At 42.9% G+C, this 22,392-nt stretch overlaps 1 protein-coding gene across 8 annotated transcripts in view; it reads left to right on the top strand.

Annotated features, from left to right (window-relative positions):
* Positions 1-12,846, top strand: part of sv2bb (synaptic vesicle glycoprotein 2Bb) — a 55,982-nt gene extending 43,136 nt beyond the window's left edge. For all 8 annotated transcript variants that reach the window (XM_072663414.1, XM_072663416.1, XM_072663415.1 and 5 more), the window contains 11 exons: positions 353-533; positions 1,874-2,025; positions 2,285-2,418; positions 2,974-3,063; positions 3,196-3,309; positions 3,394-3,482; positions 4,130-4,294; positions 6,648-6,781; positions 6,869-7,069; positions 7,862-8,021; positions 8,808-12,846. In XM_072663414.1, coding sequence (XP_072519515.1) covers positions 353-533; positions 1,874-2,025; positions 2,285-2,418; positions 2,974-3,063; positions 3,196-3,309; positions 3,394-3,482; positions 4,130-4,294; positions 6,648-6,781; positions 6,869-7,069; positions 7,862-8,021; positions 8,808-8,991 — 1,604 coding nt within the window. In that variant the 3' untranslated portion in view covers positions 8,992-12,846. The remainder of the gene's footprint in view (positions 1-352; positions 534-1,873; positions 2,026-2,284; positions 2,419-2,973; positions 3,064-3,195; positions 3,310-3,393; positions 3,483-4,129; positions 4,295-6,647; positions 6,782-6,868; positions 7,070-7,861; positions 8,022-8,807) is intronic.
* Positions 12,847-22,392: the final 9,546 nt, after the last annotated feature.

Raw genomic sequence — 22,392 nt, 5'->3', positions numbered from 1 at the left:
GTCCTTTTTCTGTCTTAACTGACAATCTGAAGTCCAAAGCACAATTTCTTTTAAATTTAGAAGAGGCTGCCTCCCTGTGGTGGAGCAATGCTGTTGCACTCAGTGACCACTAGGTGTACATTTGAGTACACATATAATACATATGGGGCATACCATTATTCCAGATAGTAATTCACTTGGTATACAGGTGCAGATATGTATCTATATAAACATGTTCATTGGGTACATAATACATGTATACAGTATATTTATAATTATATATAATATATATGAGGTATTTGTGATTGCACACAGGTTCTTACGTACTGCATATATGATTATATTTATATAGTTTATATGGTGTCTCCTCCAGGCTTGATAGTGTTCCTGGGAATGATGTTCGGAGCGTTTATTTGGGGTGGGATGTCAGATAAAGTTGGCCGGCGGAAGTGTCTGATCATCGCTTTGACCATCAACTGCATCGCTGCGTTCCTCTCCTCCTTCGCCCAGGGATACGGCTTCTTCATCTTTTTCAGGCTGTTCTCTGGCATCGGGTGAGAAAACACTGGCTTTAGCTTTAATAACTTTAATAACTTTAATGACTCTAATGACTTTAATGACTGTACCTTTTTAAAAAGCATTTTTTCTAATAAAAAGCTGTCTCTCTCAGAACCAGACCTGTTATAATCCATAAAGTATTAGTCATATTACAATAGTCATATTGTTGGAAAGTACATGTTATTTTAATAAGGAGTAACCATTAGGCCATATCTTCCAGTACTGGACTCTTATCAGCGATTAGTACATTAGAAGTAGATTCACTGTCAGTTTGGGTCTGCTCCCTTTGACAGCTCTGTAAGTCCGCAGTAGACAGTGTGTAATGTGGGCAGCAGTGGGAGTGAAGTAAACAGTGGGGTAAGCTTCAGTATTACAGTGTGATGAGTTGTGGTGCGGTGAGGCTGATAATTGTGTAATAATGATGGGCTCTCTCCAATCTAACGCTCCACCCTGCTGTGTGTGTGGTGTGTCAGGACATATGGCTTCCTCCCCCCAGTGGCCGGTTGAGTTTAATTATAGCTCAGCTACGCTGCATGTGGTCCAGAACAGGTAGAACATGCAGAAAACTGTGCATTGACAAATCTGTAAAAACGCACCCTGAGAGAGCAGAGACCCAGTCCTGCTTAATTTCGGGATGTGCTCTATAGTGTAGACTGCTCACTGGGATTAAACAGCTACATTTAGGGCTTCTGATGCTGAAGGCTGGGGCAGCAGGGATGGGAGGACATTAGGCGGGACACATGCAGAGCGATGACCACTTTCAGAGGAGAGAGGCAGTTCTAGCAGCCTGTTCATTCCCTCTGCTCCAGAAGGACGGCACTCACTCACACCGTTCTCAGAAGGAATCAGATTCACTATATGTCCACATGTTTGTGGACACCCCTTCTAATGAATGCATTCAGCTACTTTACGTTGCACCCATTGCTGACAAATGCACTGCAGAAGTACTGCCAATATAATAAGAATCTCTGGAGCAGATAAACTATGTCTAATGCCAGGCGTGGGCCAGAGGGGCATGAAGCCCCCAGCATTGAGTTTCTCCTTAATGCCTGTCGCTGAATGCAATCAAATCCTCATAGCAATGCTCCTCCAAAATCTTGGAGAAAGTCTTCTTCTCTGGACAGTAGAGACAGTTACTCCAAGAAAAGCAGGAGAGACTCTTTTAATACCCTTGATTTCAAAAGAAACAATGAATAAGCAGGTGTCCCAATACTTTTGACCATGCATGGTGTTCTTTCACTGGATTTTTATTAGGTGAATTGTAGTAAGAAGAAGAAGTGTATGTGTGTGTGTGTGTGTGTGTGTGTGTGTGTGTGTGTATGTGTTTGTGTTGCAGGATTGGAGGCTCGGTGCCCATCGTATACTCATACTTCTCAGAGTTCCTGCAGATGGATAAGAGAGGAGAGCACCTCAGCTGGCTCTGCATGTTCTGGATGATGGGCGGCATCTATGCCTCCTTCACCGCCTGGGGCATCGTCCCACGATATGGTACTATACCAAACCAACCATACAGCAGTACAGTATTGTACAGTCTGTGTAAAACAGTGCAGCTGTATTACACACTTCTGTAGATGGAGCGACCAGTGAGTTCTCAAAGGAGATGGCCAGATCATTACACTCAGCAAACTCAGTATATTGCACACCAGTGTAATCCGTCATGTATGTGGTAGATAAATGTATTTTTTACTGAAATAAAATACTGTGTGTGTGTGTGTGTGTGTGTGTGTGTGTGTGTGTGTGTTTGCAGGGTGGGGGTTCAGTATGGGGACGGAGTTTCAGTTCCACAGCTGGAGGGTTTTCGTGCTGGTCTGTGCGCTGCCGGCCATCGCCGCCCTCATCGGCCTCATGTTCATGCCTGAGAGCCCCCGCTTCCTGCTGGAGGTATGGGGTCAAAGTCAGGGGTACCGGAAGGTGTATTGAGGTGGGGCAGCTGAAATCAATCAATCAATCAATCAATCAATTAATCAATCAAGCTTTATTTAAGTCCCTCATTTACAACGTAGCCAATCTATTACATAAAATAAAACAAATAAGACAAATATATCCAAGGTGTCCCCAAATGTCTCTAATGTGACGAGATGATGACAGTAGACACATCATACACAGTGCTCACCTTGACACAAGCTGGGTCTGATGAGGAGCAGTTCATCAAGCAAATCAGATCAACATGATTGATCACTGACTTCAGATTCAGTCGATCAGCCAAGACATGTTTGGTATCTGACGTGAGTTTCATTAGTTTATAAGGAGATGCTAGGCTTCAGCACTTATACTGTCACCAATCTGATCTCAGCCGCTCTCCTCCAGATCTTCATTAGTTGGTAAACGGACGGGGTTTAGAAGACGGTGGCACTTACTTTAGTCCATAAACACTATGAACCTTAGCTGAAGTAAATCCCTCAAGCTTTCCTGGACTCATGTTCATGTCTGTTCCAGCACGCTAAACACGACGAGGCCTGGATGATCCTGAAGCAGGTCCATGACACCAACTGGAGAGCTAAAGGAGAACCTGAGAGAGTCTTCACTGTGAGTGCTAAAGCATCTGCCAGAAACTGCAGTTCCAGGAGGGATCATGTGGCTAGCGTGCTATATATAGCATACACTGGTCACTGATCACATGACTGTCTGGAAATTGTGATTTGATTGTTTGCTTCTCAGGTATCCCAAATCAAGACTCCAAAGACCCAGGAGGACGAGTTCTTTGAGATTCAGAGCTCCACTGGCACAGCGTTCCAGAGATGGGTGGTCCGCACTGTGACCCTGGTCAAGCTGGTAGGCCTGAGATGTTAACCTTTCTGTAGCAGCCGTACACACGGTTCTTTTAGATCCAGCTGTGAAACAGAACTGTGTTTACAGGTGCTGAAGAACGTCGTATCCCTCTTGGCTCGAGATCTTCGACTTCCGACTCTCCTCATGGCTATTATTTGGTTCACAATGGCATTCAGGTGAGCTGCCATTTCAACAACCAAGGAGCACCAAACATCTCTTTTTACCACTTCCCTTATGGAAATCTCATATATGGTCATATATGCAGATATATCATAAATGAATGGGCATATACACTATATAGACAAAAGTATTGGGACACCTGCTCATTCACAGTTTCTTCTAAAATCAAGGGCTATAAAAGAGTTGATCCTGCTTTTGTTGGAGTAACTCTCTCTACTGTCCAGAGAAGAAGGCTTTCTACTAGATTTTGGATGAGCATTGCTGTGAGGATTTGATTGCATTCAGAAACACAGTTCTTCCACTGCTCCACAGCTCCTCAATGCTGGCGGGCTTTATACCCCTCTAGCCCACGCCTGGCATTAGACAGCATGGTGCCAATAGGGTCATGATGTTGATCTGCTCCAGAGAGTCCTATTCTATTGGCAGTACTTCTTCTCTACAGGGACTAGACAAGCTGTGTTTGTGTGTGTGTGCATTTGCACATCTGTGTCAGCAATGGGTGCAACTTAAAGTAGCCTAATGCATTCATTATAAAGGGTCAAACATTTGGACATATAGGGTAGTGTAAATGTGGGGATATAAAGATGTTGTTTTTTGAGTTTGTGTGTGTGTGTGCGTGTGTGTGTGTGTGTGTGTGTTTTAGTTACTACGGTTTAGCCGTGTGGTTCCCAGACATGATCAAGCACCTGCAGTACGAGGAGTACGAGTCCAAGGTGAAGGTGTTCCACAGGGAGAAGGTCGAGCGCTTCCATTTCAACTTCTCTTTGGAGAACCAGGTGCACAAAGAAGGAGAATACATCAACGACAAGTAGGTAGTAGCACATGCAGCACCCAGCTTCTCAACTTAGGTTGAAAAAGCGCTGAGTGAACACACCACATATCTAAGCGAGAGATGCTAGCTAGCATATTAGCAAGCTAAAGCTAGCTGTCTAACAAACTGAGGGATAGGCAACTATTAGCTAAAACAAGGAAGGAAGAAAAAAAAAGATGTCCGTCAGTAAAACCCCGGGGGCGCACGGCAACCAAAACATACGGATGAAGGAAGTAATTAAGAAACTTATCAAACAACAATATTTTAGCCTATGTTTTAAAGGTAGACCACTGACCACTGACTTTGTGTTTATTCTAATGTTATATAGAGTTCATTACAGGTAGACACTCTCACTGACCACTGACTTTATGTTTATTTGGGTTTATTCTAATGTTATATAGAGTTAATTACAGGTAGACACTCTCACTGACCACTGACTTTATGTTTATTTGGGTTTATTCTGTTATATAGAGTTCATTACAGGTAGACACTCTCACTGACCACTGACTTTATGTTTATTTGGGTTTATTCTAATGTTATATAGAGTTAATTACAGGTAGACACTCTCACTGACCACTGACTTTATGTTTATTTGGGTTTATTCTAATGTTATATAGAGTTAATTACAGGTAGACACTTTCACTGACCACTGACTTTCAGTTTATTTGGGTTTATTCTAATGTTATATAAAGTTAATTACAGGTAGACACTCTCACTGACCACTGACTTTATGTTTATTTGGGTTTATTCTAATGTTATATATAGTTAATTACAGGTAGACACTCTCACTGACCACTGACTTTATGTTTATTTGGGTTTATTCTAATGTTATATAGAGTTAATTACAGGTAGACACTCTCACTGACCACTGACTTTATGTTTATTTGGGTTTATTCTAATGTTATATAGAGTTAATTACAGGTAGACACTTTCACTGACCACTGACTTTCAGTTTATTTGGGTTTATTCTAATGTTATATAAAGTTAATTACAGGTAGACACTCTCACTGACCACTGACTTTATGTTTATTTGGGTTTATTCTAATGTTATATAGAGTTCATTACAGGTAGACACTCTCACTGACCACTGACTTTATGTTTATTAGGGTTTATTCTAATGTTATATAGAGTTAATTACAGGTAGACACTCTCACTGACCACTGGCTTTATGTTTATTTGAGTTTATTCTAATGTTATATAGAGTTCATTACAGGCAGACATCTCTCACTGACCACTGACTTTCTGTTTATTTGAGTTTATTCTAATGTTATATAGAGTTCATTACAGATAGACACTCTCACTGACCACTGATTTTATGTTTATTTGGGTTTATCGTACTTCTACAATAAAGACAAAGATAAAAACACTGCAGGAGCATCCACTGCATTACACAGAGTATTGTGTACTTTTTACTGTTACTGTACTTTTAAGTAAAGAAAGTAATTAATAAACTTAGCAAACAACGAGATTTTAGCCCAAAACTGCAATTTACTGATATGCCTCATTGCCTCATTAGAGAGTTTAATTTGCAACCAGTGATTGCAGAAAACAAGGACAACACAACATCTCTCAAAAGTGAAACCCCCACAGGTCTAGCGCCTCTGCTGGCTGGTTACAGTATGATGTGTAGCCCCACCCATTCCCATATGTTTTAAAGACAAAACAGCCCCGCCCATTTTGTATCTCATTTTTCTTGTCTAAACTGTCTTTCCATCTCCAGTGTCTCCTAATTCCAGCAGTTAGTCTCCCTGTGCTGATTTTTTTTATTTTATTAGCTTTTAACCCTTAATCATAAGAAGGCGGGGCTACACTTAGGAAATAAGTGATTGACAGCCCGCTCTGCTTTTGCACTGGAGGCTCTGAGGCAGGTCTGAGACACTGAGGCTTGGTCTGGGAGAAGGGGGTGGGTCTACCAAATGAGTAGGCTAGTCTGGCTCCGCCTCTGGTCTCTACAGCACAGGCTCTGGTTGCAGATTTGGCAACATGGCGGACAGTTATGGCTTCATTTCTATAGAAGGGAAGGGAATGGAACCATGTAGGCCATGTTTTCTACAGGCAGCGATTGCAGTACTTAGGTTAATGTTCATTACAGTGTCTTCCTCAGTATGAAGAGCAGGTTTTGCCTAAAATATGATAATTTTTATTTTTACATTTTTATTTTCCAAGCTATTGTTACAAGCACAACATGCTGTTTTAACGGCTGAATGGTGCTGGCATTGTTGTCCTGGCTATCTTTTAATATGTGGTATTGCAAAGTACAGTTTGGTGGCCAGTATAAACCTGCAGAAGCATGTTTGACCACATCTGGACTGTGTGTAAGTGCTCCCTTGCCTCATGATCTCACATCTAGGTTCGTCAACATTGAGCTGAAGTCGGTCAGGTTTGAGAATTCGCTCTTTGAGGACTGTTATTTTGAGGACATCAAGTCCACAGAGACCTTCTTTGAAAACTGCACCATAAGGTCCACTGTCTTCTACAACACAGGTGAGTGAGACGCGGTGCTGGAGGTGTTTCATGACCTGCTGATGATCCCAGGCCAGCAGGTCGATCACTTCTTCGTTATTTCCACAGATTTGTACGAGGAGAAGTTCATTGACTGCAGAATGGAGAACACCAGCTTCTTTCACACTAAGAAGGGCTGCCATCTGAACTTTGAGGAGGAGAACGATGTTCTCATCTACTTGGTCAGCTTCTTGGGAAGTCTGGCCGTGCTGCCCGGAAATATCATATCAGCACTTTTCATGGATAAAATCGGCCGAATCAAAATGATAGGTGAGTTTCTGTGGAAGGAATAGGGCTGGTGTGCTTGGGCAGCTGGAGATGAGGAAGAGTGTTGGTTCTTAGCTTCTTAGCTTTTTTAAGAAGACAGCAATGTGGATATACACTATGTCCAAATGTTTGTGGACACCCTTTCTAATGAATGCACTTAAATACTTTAAGTCACCCTTTGCAAATGCACACACGAACTGCATACACACTTGTAGGGGCAGTGGTGGTTCAGCAGTTAGAGATCCAGGTTACTGATCACAGGGTTGTGGGTTCGATACCCGGGCTCGGCAAGCTGCCACTGTTGGGCCTTTGAGCAAGGCCCTTCACCCTCTCTGCTCCCCGGGTGCTAGAGTTGGCTGCCCACCGATCTGGGTGTGTGTGTGCTCACTGCCCCTAGTTTCCTAGTGTGTGTGTGTGTGTGTGTGTGTGTGTGTGTTCACTACTACAGATGGGTCAAATGTGGAGGACACATTTTGCTGTACAGAGTGCAGTGACAGATACAAGTACCTTCACCTTTATTTTAGTCCTTGTAGAGAGGTACTGCCAATAGAATAGGAATAGGCAGATCATCATGAATCTATTGAAAGTCTTCCTCTCTGGACAGTAGAGACAGTTCCGCTAACAAAAGCAGGACTTTTAATACTCTTGATTTCAGAAGAAACAGTGAATGAGCAGGTGTCCCAAAACTTTTGTCCTTATTGCGTATGTTCTGCAAGGTTCAGGGAAAGTGTGTGTGGAACCAGAAGTAACTGAAATAATGGCCAGGATTACAGTTTGCCCTCTTGCCGTCCGCAGGGGGCTCGATGCTGATCTCAGCCGGCTGCACCTTCTTCCTGTTCCTGAGCTTCAGCCAGGCAGCCATCATTGCCTTCCAGTGTCTGTTCTGCGGTGTCAGCGTGGCGGCCTGGAATGGCATTGAAGTCATCACTGTGGAGCTCTATCCCGCCTCCAAAAGGTGACCTCCTAGACCACTAATCTGACCCCACATCATCACACACTCAATCCACTAATTTACTGTTAAATACATTGAAAAGAGATGCTCTGCAGGTGTTTTACAGGTAGGCCACTGACCACTGGCTTTTTGTTTATTCTAATGTTATATAGAGTTACTTACAGGTAGACACTCTCACTGACCACTGACTTTATGTTTATTAGGGTTTATTCTAATGTTATATAGAATTAATTACAGGTAGACACTCTCACTGACCACTGACTTTATTTTTATTTGAGTTTATTCTAATGTTATATAGAGTTCATTACAGGTAGACACTTTCACTGACCACTGACGTTATGTTCATTTGGCTTAATTTTAATGTTATATAGTTAATTACGGGTAGACACTCTCACTGACCACTGACTTTATGTTTATTTGAGTTTATTCTAATGTTATATAGAGTTCATTACAGGTAGACACTTTCACTGACCACTGACGTTATGTTCATTTGGCTTAATTTTAATGTTATATAGTTAATTACGGGTAGACAATGGAGGATGTGACTGATATGAGTTAAATGTGGGGTTGTAAACTATTACATGCACCTGTGTGTGTGTGTGTGTGTGTGTGTGTACTACAGTAAAACACCTGTAAAATGAGTCTGAGCTGTTTGGACTGTTTGATCTGGCCCTGGTGTATAGGTGAACCAGCTTCACTGACTCTGTAATTATCAGCTGTTAGTAATTACAGCAGTGTTCACAGCAGTGTTCGTCCTTTCACACACACCTTCTCCCCGTCCCCTCTCAGAGCCACAGCATTCGGAGTGCTCAACGCCATCTGCAAGCTGGCAGCCATCCTGGGGAGCTCCATCTTCGCCTCCTTCGTGGGCATCACCAAAGTGGTCCCGATCCTGCTGTCGTGCGCAGCACTGGTGTGTGGGGGGCTGCTGGCGCTGAAGCTGCCCGAGACCAGAGAAAAAATTCTGCTGTGAAATCCAACCATCGAACCCTACACACACACACACACACACACACACACACACACACACACACACACAGATGGAGTCTGGGATTACGCTGCACCCAGACGAGGCTGAATTCACTCAGTCACTGAGTTTGTTAGGAACCTACTGTCTGACTCTAACGGCCCACTTTACCCAGACCACCCGCTGTAGCGCCCCCTCCTGAAATAAGGACATCTTACTGATCATGTGCACTTTCTTAGCCCAGACTTATCAGGATTATCCTTCCCCTGGAGGTAGGGGTGGGCAAATGGTAAAAAAATATATATCCCATGATACATTTCAATTTAATTACATATGCATTACATATTTAAAACAAATATTATCAAAACTATTAGTACAGTGATTTTTATATAACATTAGAATAAACCTCTCTTTATGATCAAACATGCAGTTAATGCCCACAGCATACTGATAAATATCATCATATTGCCCACCCCTATTCTGTAGATTTGATTTAATTGCCATAAAATGACCAAAAAATGATACTGCATGAATTATCATGTTAAAAATCATACAAGCGTAAAACTGTGAAATAACAATAATAATACTTTTAATGACATATTATATATAAACAGTACTGTGAAGATGTTAATAGGCTGCTGATATGGGCAATATCTGCTCAATAAATCACTGATATTAGAATAAACACTAATAATAACACTCCTACAGAAAGTGGTGGTGGTGGTTCTCCATCACTGTGTTCATCATTAGAACATCTCCAAAGTTCTCCTCTTTCATGGAGTCTAGTATTATTTAGAGTTCTCCTCAGATCAACACCTGGTTTGGTGGTAAATCAGGTGAGCTACTGCTGCTTGAACACATCCTCCACGCTGTGCTGGCTGGACTGGGGGGCGTCCAGCAGAACCCTGGAGGAACCGAGCTCTGTTCTTCAGACTAGCTCACCGACAAGATCTCACTACTTTCTTTCTTCAGAATGAGAAGCTCTTGTTTCTCCTTTTTACTGGATCTGGAGTTCTAAACCTCTGCACAGTACTGTATATATATATGTATGTATGTATGTAATATTAATAGCCATAAGAATACACATATGAATGTAGAGGAAGATCTTCTACCATGTTTTGGTTCTCCTGGCTCTGAAAGTCAGCTTCACTGTTCTGCTTTGATGGCTGTCAGTAACAGAAGCCTCCTAATCCACGGCATCGCCGTTAAAGAGGAATTCAGGTACCTTAAACAAAACAAGTCTTTACTTTTTCTTTGCTTTTCGTTTTGTCTCGCTTGTATCCTGCCACAGTGTGAACTAGCCTGTAAGTAGCGCCCTCTGCCTTTGGCCTCCTGCGCTGACTCAGCTGAAGGAACTTGTGTTTCTGTCCCGGTGTTCGCGAATATCCTCTGACCTTTTGATTCTGCAGTGAAGGCTGAGTTCACCATGTTGTTTTTTTAGATGTGATGAGGAGTGTGTGTGGTCCGAGCTGTGCGTGTTACACCACCGAATTCACTCCGCCCCCTTTCTCTGTGCTTTTTCAGAAAATCACAGTTTGGTTGTTCCTATGGAAAGCTCCTGGGTGTAGTTCTGGCTGCGTGTTCATATTCTCACATTTCCCTACATTACCAAACATCATGGCCCGTCAATGCTTCCTAAATATTCATAATATGTCCAATATTTATATATAGTTTTTAGGCCTTCATTTCATTTATGTTATCTTGGGAAGCTTTTTTAGTTTGTTGTTTTTGTGCTTATGCATCAAAAACTTCTGTGTTATCAGCACCCTATTGGCCCTCAAGTCAGCAGCCTATTGGCCCTCAAATCAGCAGCCTATTGGCCCTCAAATCAGCAGCCTATTGGCCCTCAACTCAGCACCCTATTGGCCCTCAACTCAGCACCCTATTTTTGGCTGTTAACTCAAGACCTTATAGGCTCTCCACTCAGCATCCTATTGGCCCTTAATGCAGCACCCTATTGGCCCTCAACTCAGCACCCTATTGGCTGTCAACTCAGCACCCTGTTTTTGGCTGTTAACTCAAGGCCTTATTGGCCCTCCACTCAGCATCTTATTGGCTGTCAACTCAGCACCCTATTGGCTGTCAACTTAGGGCCATATTGGGCCTCAACTCAGCACCCTATTGGCTGTCAACTTAGCACCCTATCGATTGTCATCTCAGCACCTATTGCTCGTCATTAGTCACCAGCTTGCCATTCTTAGTAATTACTGCGCTGAGGGCAATATCTGCCAATTACACTTCATAACTTCACCATATGAATATAGAAATCAGTAGAGTAATATTATAGTATTGTTTAAACAACCCTTTAATTGATGGATATTGGATAAATTGCTATATTTAGGAGGCGTTTACGTGCCAAACTATAACTTTTCATCAACTCATGGCATTTCAGCTCAACACGTAGAGTCAAACCCTTAAAAACACAGATATTAAATGACCAGTGTTTGAGTGAATGCTGTTAGAATCTCACCCAGACACATACTGTAACTGTACTAGCTGTTGACTGAGCTGCATGTGTGCTATCTACCAAGTGATGTTTGTGTCCTTTTTTTTAGTGTGTCGTCGGCCAAGCCAATGATCTGACTGATCTAAATGTGTGTGTCACGTGTGTCAGTAAAACTGGAGGAATGTTGAGCGCCAACAGTCGAACCAGGTTAAATACAGTGGAAAGGCTGTGCGTACCCGAACCCGTACCCGTACCGAGTTCACACAGAGCTCTGAGGACACAAATGCTCCAGACCACATACGATACTACCTATTAATACTCCAGCAGAACACTCCAGCATTCTTCATCCCAGTCTCCATCTGCTGTATCTGTAGCGTATGATCAGCTACCACAGACAGTTCCTTCAACTCAGTTCAGTGAAAATATCAGGGTGTAATAGTGATCAAATATTTAAATATATAATTAAGAAGACAGTAAACAGTGTAGTTGGTAATGGAAGGTGGGCACCTGGTCTGCAGTGGGCAGCAGGAGACCCGTTGGTTATCAGGCCTGTCAGGTGGGCAGTCATTAACTCTGGAAAAGAGTAAAGCGATGGAAATGTGGGTTTTTGGAGTAGAGAGATAATGTTTTCCATGTTTCCCTGAACTTGGAGAAGAGCATAAAACTCTAAACTCGTAATAGAGGACGTGCCACATGTCCTCTCTGACATTTGCAGTCGGCTTCACCTTGCGAAATAGCCATGACTGGGACTGGACCAGAAGCCAAAGAGTCTCCAAAAAAGGTCTTCGTTTTGGTGCCGTTACCTTGCTAACAGTAGCTGGCTGACAGTAAACAGTGAGATGCAGTGTGACACTGGTGAAAAATGCTAGAGTGTCTCTAATTTGCTTTATGAGGACCACTCAGATCTGTCCTCAGACAAAGCTTTAATGCAGTATCCTCTTCTCTGCGCTCCGCTACAGTCTTATGCAAAGGTTTGTGCACCACTGGTCAAATAATGAGCCATTTCTATGTGTAAATGAGTCACAACCCTGTAGAAGATTTATCCATTTATTTACACTCAATAGCATGTCACTTGACCAGGGGCGCACAGACTTTTGCATGAGACTGTAAATGTCCAGGATCAGTGATGAATGCTGATAAGTGAGATGGGTAACTGGAGTCTGAGGAGGAGAGTGCTGGACGGCTGAGAGTCCGAGAATGCGTCTGATGAAATCTGTGTTCATGTTGTCCGTGTCGCTGTTCGGGGAATGCCACATCACTCCATCTGTCTTTATTTTCATACTTTGGTTCCACCTTGTTCTCACAGGAATGGAGATTTGAGTACGGTTCTGTTTGGACGTGTTTCTTTCTTTCTCGGTTTTGATTGTGATTGTAAAGTTCTGAAATATTCGAATAAATCTATTCATGTGCTCTGAGCCGTCTGGATCTCTCCGACCCATTCAGCCTATACCAGTTCAACCCCACCCATTCAGCCTATAGCAGTTTAGCCCCACCCATTTAGCCTATAGCAATTTAGCCCCACCCATTCAGTCTATACCAGTTTAATCCCACCCATTCAGCCTATAGCGATTTAGCTCCACCCATTCAGCATATAGCAGTTTAGCTCCACCCATTCAACATCCAGCAGTACAAACCAAAGAAGTGAAGGAAGAAGAAATTCGGAGGGAGTATTAGGGGTTTTTTAAGGGTCCTTTAGTAAGTTTAAATGATATAGGATCGAGAACCTCTTATCTATGAGGTAGATAAAGAACCTTAAAGTAGTCAAAGAACTTTCAGAAGAACTTTTATGCAACCTACCCTCTACCCTATAAAAGGGTTCCTTAAGGGTTCTTTAGGAACAGCTGTGGTTCTATATAGACCTCTGACAACTCAATGAACCATTTGCTGGCTTAAAAGGTTCTTAAAGCGTTCTTCATATACAAAAAAAGAACTCAGCCTGTGGCAATTTGGCCACGCCCATTCAGCCTATAGCAGTTTAGCCTGACTCATTCAGCCTATAGCAGTTTAGCCCTGCCCATTTAGCCTATAGCAGTTTAGCCCTGCCCATTCAGCCTATAGCAGTTTAGCCCCACCCATTCAGTCTATACCCGTTTAACCCCACCCATTCAGCCTATAGCAGTTTAGCCCCACCCATTTAGCCTTTAGCAATTTAGTCCCACCCATTCAGTTTATACCAGTTTAACCCCACCCATTCAGCCTATAGAGATTTAGCTCCACCCATTCAGCATATAGCAGTTTAGCTCCACCCATTCAACATCCAGCAGTTTAGCCACACCTATTTTTAAATGAGGCTCAGTGCAGGACAGCCAATCAAAACAGAGAGGTTACAAAATGTTAAAAATAGTTTCAAAACCTCCAAAAAAATGATAAACACACTTAAAACTGTGAAACGTAACATATCAGCTGTTTCGAGCTCACGGCTCAGGGTTATTTTTATCTGCTGTTTATCTTAGCAGTGGACCCCCACCACCCCACCCCCCCGCTCCGGCCAGCTCATTCTACTGGGGTTTGTGCCGTTGTGTGAAAGATGTAAGAGCACACACAGCGGTCTCACCAGCGGGGTCGCGCTCTTACGCTTGGTCGAGAGGTTTTTGTGTCAGACACTGAGCCCATTCAGGCCTTCCCAGCACTGACCCTGGCCAGGGGGTGGGGTGGCACGGGGGGCACTAGTGGGAGCTGCGGACACCTCTTCCACAACACCAGCTAGTTTTATTCATTTAATAAAAACCCAGGTCTGTTCAGGTCATTACCCAGAGTTCCTCCATGGGCTCCACAAAGTGCTTAAAGTTCACAGCATCAGACAGCATCTGAAACACCTGTTAGTGAACTGACCTCAAATGATTAGGGTCATATTAAGGGCAGGAGACTCTGTGTATATTGATGTGTGGCTTTAAATATTGCAAGCAGGAAAATTATATATTATATTATATTAAATATGTAATATCATATGCTATATTATATAAAAGCTAAATGTTGCAAACGACCCTCATACTAACTACTATTATGAAGGTGCATTTGGTTTTAATAATTATTCACCATATGATTACAATTATTTCAATTATTAATAATATGATTTAATTTCAAAACCCTACAGTCTATCCACTAGTTATTAACCATAAATTATAATTATATTTTTACCAGAAGACTATGGAGACAAAAGGGGGATAAACTGTAGGGAGGAAATTTCACCAGCTGACTTGTAGTTGTTGGTGCAGCGGTGTCTCCTATTACATACAGAACCACGCTGGAGTTCAGTGAGCTCTTCAGAACCTCCCGTTCTTTCACTGATGTAGATAGATAGATAGATAGATAGATAGACAGATAGATAGATAGATAGATAGATAGATAGATAGATAGATAGATAGATAGATAGATAGACAGATAGATAGATAGATAGATAGACAAACAGACAGACAGATATACAGACAGGCAGACAGACAGGGTCCTGAACCTCACTCTTTATGTTCCACTGTGTGTTTGAGCAGCAGTGAAGCTACTGATGTGATCTTCAGTCTTTTTTTAAATGTCCAGCCTGGTCTTCCCATGGGAACTGAGGCTGGCCTGAGTCCTGTTCCCCCTCTCTCTCTCCAGTGTGCAGCGTTTTGCACCCTGAGTGTGAACCAAAACAAACCAGTGTTTTTCTGAGGGCTGAGCAGAGGCTGCAGATCCTGTAAAACATGACAGAACATCGTGAGAAAAACATCAGCATGTGGCGTCCAAACCCACTGCCCACAAACAAACAGCCCCCTAAACACCAACGTGCACTCATACATGTATAGCAACTCACCCACACGGACTTAGTGGAGGAGGAGTGAGTCCAGCAGCACCACACTGGCATTGGCTCACATCCCGATGATAAAGATCTTCAGTAATACTACAGGAATTCTACAGGACTGTAGAGGAAACAGACACTGACTGTAGTTCTGGGTTGCTAGTTATTAATGCAAAACAAATGAGGGGTTCATTTTGGGGGGGTCCTGTTTTTTTTATTAATAAAGCCTAAATTAGATATTTTACAGCATAAGTATTCATTATACAATAAGCTTTAATAATTATGACTGATTTTAGTACATAATTAGACCTCTGTTATGTGCACACCATGAATAATTGGTTTATTAGTTGTAATAATGCATAATTACTCTTTGTTACCACCCTGTTACGCAGATTACGCAGATCTGTCCATGTCGTGGCATGCAGCTGGACTCATGTATACCCTGGAATTAGTGATGAGTAGAACCTCAAATGATTGCTAACAGTGTTTATTAAAGTCTTACTAACTCAATAAACTCACACAAAGCAATAAACCTGCCACTATCTAAAAGGCTGTCAATCACACACTAATAACATGTACATTTCATGTAATTAATAATTATGTGTTCAACATTTGGCATTTAGCAACTCCACATGGTTTCAAAAGAGTGTGTGCAAGAAATGACATGTCTTGCTCCTGGGCTCCCCCTACAGTCAGGAAGTTGAATTTGGGTTTTGAGCTACCACTAAAGGACATTCTTTTCACATGCATTTCTGGACAAGTTGGGATCCAGATGCTTGATGTGAAGGTGTGGCAGCATGTGGGCTGAGGTGGTAGATTAATACTACAGGATTTTAATATGACTCTATGGGTTACACAGCGTTACACAGCAGCAGTCCTGGAGAACATTGTTATAGTTCCACTGTACTGTTAGCAGGCCGTTGAGCCCAGAGTAGAATCGACAGTAGAACCGACAGCAGCGGTACTCTCCCTGTTACAGTCAGAACCCATATGAATCAAAGTGCTGCCAATCACACACTAATAATTCACTAATAATAAATTTGAGTAATAATTCATGCTCAATAGTTTGCATAACAGGGTGGTAATAAAGTGTTAGTTGTGCATTCTTGCACCTTATTTTCACATGACTGTCACATTGCCACAGGTGCTCCCACACGCTCAGTCAACCTTAAGGACTCCTTTACCCAGCAGCCCCTGGACATTCAGGCCCCTCCCACCAATAAGAGAACTGGAGAGATGGACCCCAATAAGAGAGGACTGGAGAAACATTCACACAGTTAAGGGCAACATTGTTGGGGTCAGACAGTCCGGTGCTGTCTCACACACTGAAACTCTGAGGTGTCAAACACAAACTCAACACTGGCACCTCTTAGGGTCCCGGGGTAAACACAGGGTCAGACTGAGGGGTCAAACCGGGGTCCACCAACAAACAATAATTAATTTATGGTAATCCCAGCTCTGTCCAGAATAACAGGCAGTCATACTGTTTTATACAGTGTTCTAGATAACAGTGAGTCATACCGTGTCATTAACCACATTATACCGTTTTTAGAGATCACTGAACACCTCCACACAGTTTGGGAAGACTATTGATGATTTAGGTAGGTTTGCAGTTAGCACCATGCTAATTGGTGTACATAAGCTTCCATTACTTGTTAGCTACTCTGGTGTGAAAGTAAATAATTACCTCAGATGGCTTCACTGATTGACTACATTTGGGGGGAGACCAGGTAACTGGCTTTGTTTTCAGTACCTGTGTTAAAGCAGCTTTATGCAAGAATGGATATTTCTTGCTCCTGGGCTCCCCCTACATGTTGGAAGTGGAATTTGGGCTTTAAGCCACCACAACAGGACACGCTATTTACATATATTTCTGGACAAGATGAGAGCTCAGGCTATGCAGCGTTACACAGTTCTCATGAGCGTTTTCTGGCTCACTTCACCAAAGTGCAGTTAGCAGCATGCTGAGCTGCTGGAGTAAGTCAAAGCATGCTTATTGGTATAGCACATTTCATTATATAAAAGCATGATATACAATAAATAAATAAAATAAAATATGAACGTTAGCACTTTCCCACTGGATAGCTGGATAATCCTTGGGACACCCATGCTAGCATCATTTTAAAACATTTCATTTGTGGCTATTTTAGGGTAAAAATGCTGCATAATGCTGCTTTAATGTGTGGGTGTGTAGATGGTGAGATCAGACAGTCTGGTGCTGTCTCACACACTGAAACTCTGAGGTGTCAAACATAAACTCAACACTGGCACCTCTCAGGGTCCTGGGGTAAACACAGGGTCAGACTAAGGGGTCAAACAGGGGTCCGAGAAGAATGATGAGACTGGACAGAGCCCTAAACTAAATAAAGAAGAAATTAAGGCCTTTTTAATTACAGTTAGACAATCTTCTGATCTTCTCACTCTGTTATGACTTTACCACTGTGACATCACTGCTCCAGAGCAGCTGCCAGAGGAGCTCTACCGTTTTCCAGGCCATCTACACCACAGATTTTTCTTTTCTCGGGCCAGTCTCTTTGCATTGTGACTCTTAGGCCTTTCTTAGAACTTTAGCCCACATAAAGACTCTTCCTGGGTCAGCTAGGAACGTCTTGGTTTGGGATTTGGCCATTGGTGTGGAACAAACATGCTTTTATAAATGATGTATACAATTTGGGCCTCACAGTCTTCTAAATGTTTCCCTATTACTGGTGGGATGGCCTGGGCTTGGAGCGACCTATTGCGCAACAGCAAGTACAGAACACTTTCTCTCGCCAAGGACGTTCTTCCAAGCCCACGCTTCATGTTCTTGGTGTTGAGAAACACCCCAGTTATTCCCTTTCAGAGCTCAGAGCTCAGAGCTCTACACTATTGCATTAATATCAGTGCTGAGTCTAACATACAGTCTGAGGCCAAGAAGGTAAGGAGAAACCTTCTGACCTCCGTAGATGGGGTCACTGGGTCAGGACAGTTCTCATGACTTCAGCTTTCTGAGTTGGTTCTCACAGCTTTAGCACTCTTTAGCACTCTCTAGCATTCTTTAGCACTCTTGGGTTCATCAGTCGACACGTTCAGGTGCCAAACTGGTCCTGGAGCTGCTGCTCCCTCTAAACTCCCACCATCCACTTCAGTGTTTCTCTCAGCCACAGTCTGAAGCAACAAGGCTGTCTACAGAGTGTGCACTGTTGAGATGCCTCATACTTTCTCTAATGGTGTGGGTTTTTTTGTTTTTTTTTTGGTCTATGCAAATTTCTAAGATTTTCTAAAACCTTTTTAATGTGTCACTTAATGGGATTTAAAGTAACCTGAAGTTTATATCCTGGAGTTTAAACCTACCCACATACGCTCATACCTTTTTTAATGTAATAGCAATAAAGAAAGTAGTCTAATAGTTTAATTTGTGCTGCAGTCAAGGAATCCAAACAGAAACCCCTCGTATGCAGACTAATGGTAACATGTCTCTAATGTGAAAAGCTCCTCTGGATCACGATGAAGTGTGGGACAGCATGACAGACCTTAATCACGCTTAACGAGCTTCATTATCTCATTTGCATGTTTGGTGTGAAATGCATTACTGGTTTACATGGTAAACAGGCCAGTGGTCTCGACCCTGATATGACCCGTGGGGCCCGGGGGCGGTGGGGGTGCTTAGAGCTTACACACTCACTGCCTGCTGGTTAGAGTGGAGCAATGACCTACTGACCTTTCATCCGTCGATACTTCCCTTCAGTATGTCTACTGACCTCTCATATGTTTGTACGGCCCAGAAGAGTACCTACTCAGCTCTCAGTTATCACAGTCAGACTGGAAACACTACACACACTGCATATTCATACTGGATTAAATTCCATTTTATATAAGGGTCAACATCCTCAGTTTATATGCAGTGAGTTAGGCAGGCTGGCCAGCGAGTGGACGGACAACCATAATGGAGAAAACAGTAGATGGGCAGATATGTTATTATGGGCTGAGGGGTAAAACTTCACACGTCCCACAGTGAGTCAGAGGAGTGTTTTGTTTCCCAGGCCGGGACTGGAAGCCACTGTCTCTGCCTGTCTCTCTCTCTCACTGGTCGGAGGCCTGAGAGGCCTGTGGAGGTGTCACTTCACACCTCCGAGTCCTGACCAGTGTATAAATTCCCTTCCAGCAGCTTTCAGCCAGTATTCAGCCTCAGAAAGCATCAAGAATGGATCTACCCTCTTCTCTCCTCAGCTACAGCACACAAAGCTGGAGCTCTCCCAGCTCTGACTCCGACATTTATAACATTTCATCTCCAGAAGCCGCATCTCCGTCTAACTGTTCGGACTTCTCGCCGGTCAGCAGGCCACAGGATGTCCCAGCCACACCAAGGTTAGTCCAAATAATGACTTTTTGAGCATGCTGACTAATATTTGAACAATTTGTGACAAAATAGCCTCAAATGTCAGATATGCAAGGAATTATAAGAACATAGAGACTTTATAACACTTTGCCTAATGTATTTAGCCTGTTAGAGTAATTAGGAATGGCTTATGCCTGCAATCGCAAGATCATTTAAGATGATTTATCTCCATCACTTTAGCTGATGGCCTCTTAGATCAATGTATTGTCATTTGCATCATAAACCATCCATTGCTATCTTGCAATTGCTGGCATGAGCTGAAATCCATGCTTTCCTTTACATACATACACAAATACATCCATCATAATAAAGTCTTTTAAAACCTTATAGGTCAGCCATTCCCCGATGTGAAGACTCCAGGATGTCAGTCGGCAGGCCGAGGACGAGGAAACGCTCCAAAAACCAGAGCAAGCAGAGGCAAAATGCCAGTGAGAAGGAAAAGCTGAGGATGAGGGACCTAACCAAAGCTCTCCATCATCTCAGGACCTACCTGCCTCCATCCGTAGCTCCGGCCGGACAAACCTTGACCAAGATAGAGACGCTGCGCCTCACCATCCGCTACATCTCCTACCTGTCCTCCCAGCTGGGCCTTGGGGAGGAGCCTCTCTGCCAGATGAGCGACCTGAGACCCCCTCACAGTGGAATTCCGCATTACAGTTCCATTCCTGAAGCCTGGAGCCCAGCAACTGGGGCAGAACCACACACACATGCCTTTGGACCTCACAGTCACTACAGTGCAACGACTGCTGGACCTCAGAATGAGATGGACGTGGACATCTTCAGCTCCGTGCTGGAGTGCCCACTGTACCCGGACACGGCATTTTCATACCAGGTGGGTGCACAGATCATTTTTAATTTTAATGTATGAAAGTTGTGGATAAATGGTTCATATTTTAGCAGGTAGAAAAGTGATTCAGTACAGATGATGCCATACTACACAATGATACAATACAAGTTTTACAATACAAGGGCACAATTTATAAGGCTATATGGCATCTAATAATAATTTAATAAGCTTTGTAGGTGTATCCAAACCCACTGAAACATTTATCAATATTTTGTGTGCCATTTCACCCCAGAAAGTGTTCATAAGTGTCAATGTAGGTTTATGGCAAAGGCTTATATCGTTGTTATATCACGTTATGACTGCCACAACTTCTTAACCTTCAATGTAAGCCATTGTAACAAGATTTTATTATAAAAAAAAGCTGATGTAGGAATTATGTTGCTTTATAAACACTGACCTTCAGTAAACTCTATGTATTTCTACTGTATCAGTGTGTCATAGAGGGTTAGCAGATTATATATATATAGATATATATATCTGATCACATTAGAACCAGATGTATCGACTCATTCAGAATGGGATTTTAATACTGAAGAATAGTTTCTGCTTTATTGTGAAACTAACTGAAGTGTGGTTTTGTGTTTTAGGACTACAGTAAAGTCACGCACTACGAGAGCCTGGGCCCGGCCTTCTGGAGCTGAAACTCCTTCATCATTGTTTTCTTTACTTCAGACGTGTCTTTTTTTGTGGAGATTTATGTGTACAGTATTTAATCTATCCTAATTTAAAAGCTCACTGGAAAATGTATATTTTGCTAATATATTTTGTATCTGCTTTTGTACAAACTCCAAACTAATTTATTGATATTTATAATAAACACATTTTGATACATGAGACCTGACTGTGCTTTCTGGTCATTTTGACTCTAATTTTACTGTTTATTAATGGTGTAAATCAAGCTAAAGTAGCTCTAGTGTCTCTGTTCAGTCCAAAGATCTTACAGCTCTTCCTGATTTCAGTTTCATCTGTGGGTGAAACCAGTTTACACTCACTTTGACAGCATTTATTTTACTCTCGTATCCAGAGCTTTTTTTACATTTAGGGCATTTAGCAGACACTCTTCTCCAGAGTGACTTACAGAAGAGCTTCACTGTTCCTCTAATCTTAGACTCTACTAAACACAAGTCAATATGGAGACCATAATACTCTACTCTTCACCCAAGTCCTCTCAGAAGAGGAGGGTCTTCAGTCCCGTTGGACTCTGCTGTTCGGACACCCAGGGGAAGTTCGTTCCACCACTTCGGTGCAGGACAGTAAAAAGTCTGGACGCTTGTCTTCCGTGGATCTTAAAGGATGGCGGGTCGAGCCGAGCCGAACTTGAAGCTGGAAGGACTCTTGGTACAGATCAGGCTTTTGATCATCGCCATCCAGTACTGAATCTGATGACCTGGGCAGCAGCTACAGGAAGCCAGTGAAGATGCAGCAGTGGAGGAGCTGAACATGGAGCTGAATTTAGGAACTTTGAAGACGACCCGTGCCGCTGCATTCTGGATGAGTTGCAGGGGCCTGATGGTGCGCAGAGGGAGACCAGCCAGAAGAGAATTGCAGTGGTCAAGTCTGGAAGTGACGAGAGACTGAACAAGCACCTGGGCGACTCTCTAGAGAGGAAGGGTGGAATTCTCCAGATGTTGTACAGGAGGAATCTGCAGGACCAAGTTACGTTTGCAACATGACTTGAGAACGATAACTGATCATCCATGACGACACCAAGGCTTCCAGCTTCTGTAGAAGGAGTGACCAGTGAGTTCTCAAAGGTGATGGCAAGATCATTGTGAATCACTGCAGAGTTAAGAGCCCAAGATCTCTTATTGGTGTAGAGGGGTGGACTTGTCCAGCCAGGGAATCGAAGGTGGTGGTGTCACCCATTATGAATAGAATGCACAGTCATTGCGTAGCAGTACAGCAGAATTTAGCCCTGACCTGCCCCCTGGTGGATATACAGGAGCTTTCACTCCCACAGACAG

Source organism: Salminus brasiliensis, chromosome 19 (genome assembly GCF_030463535.1).
Source record: "Salminus brasiliensis chromosome 19, fSalBra1.hap2, whole genome shotgun sequence".
Classification (NCBI taxonomy): Eukaryota; Metazoa; Chordata; class Actinopteri; order Characiformes; family Bryconidae; genus Salminus; species Salminus brasiliensis.
Note: the sequence above shows the minus strand (reverse complement) of the source record. Positions and strands in the feature narration are given on the sequence as shown.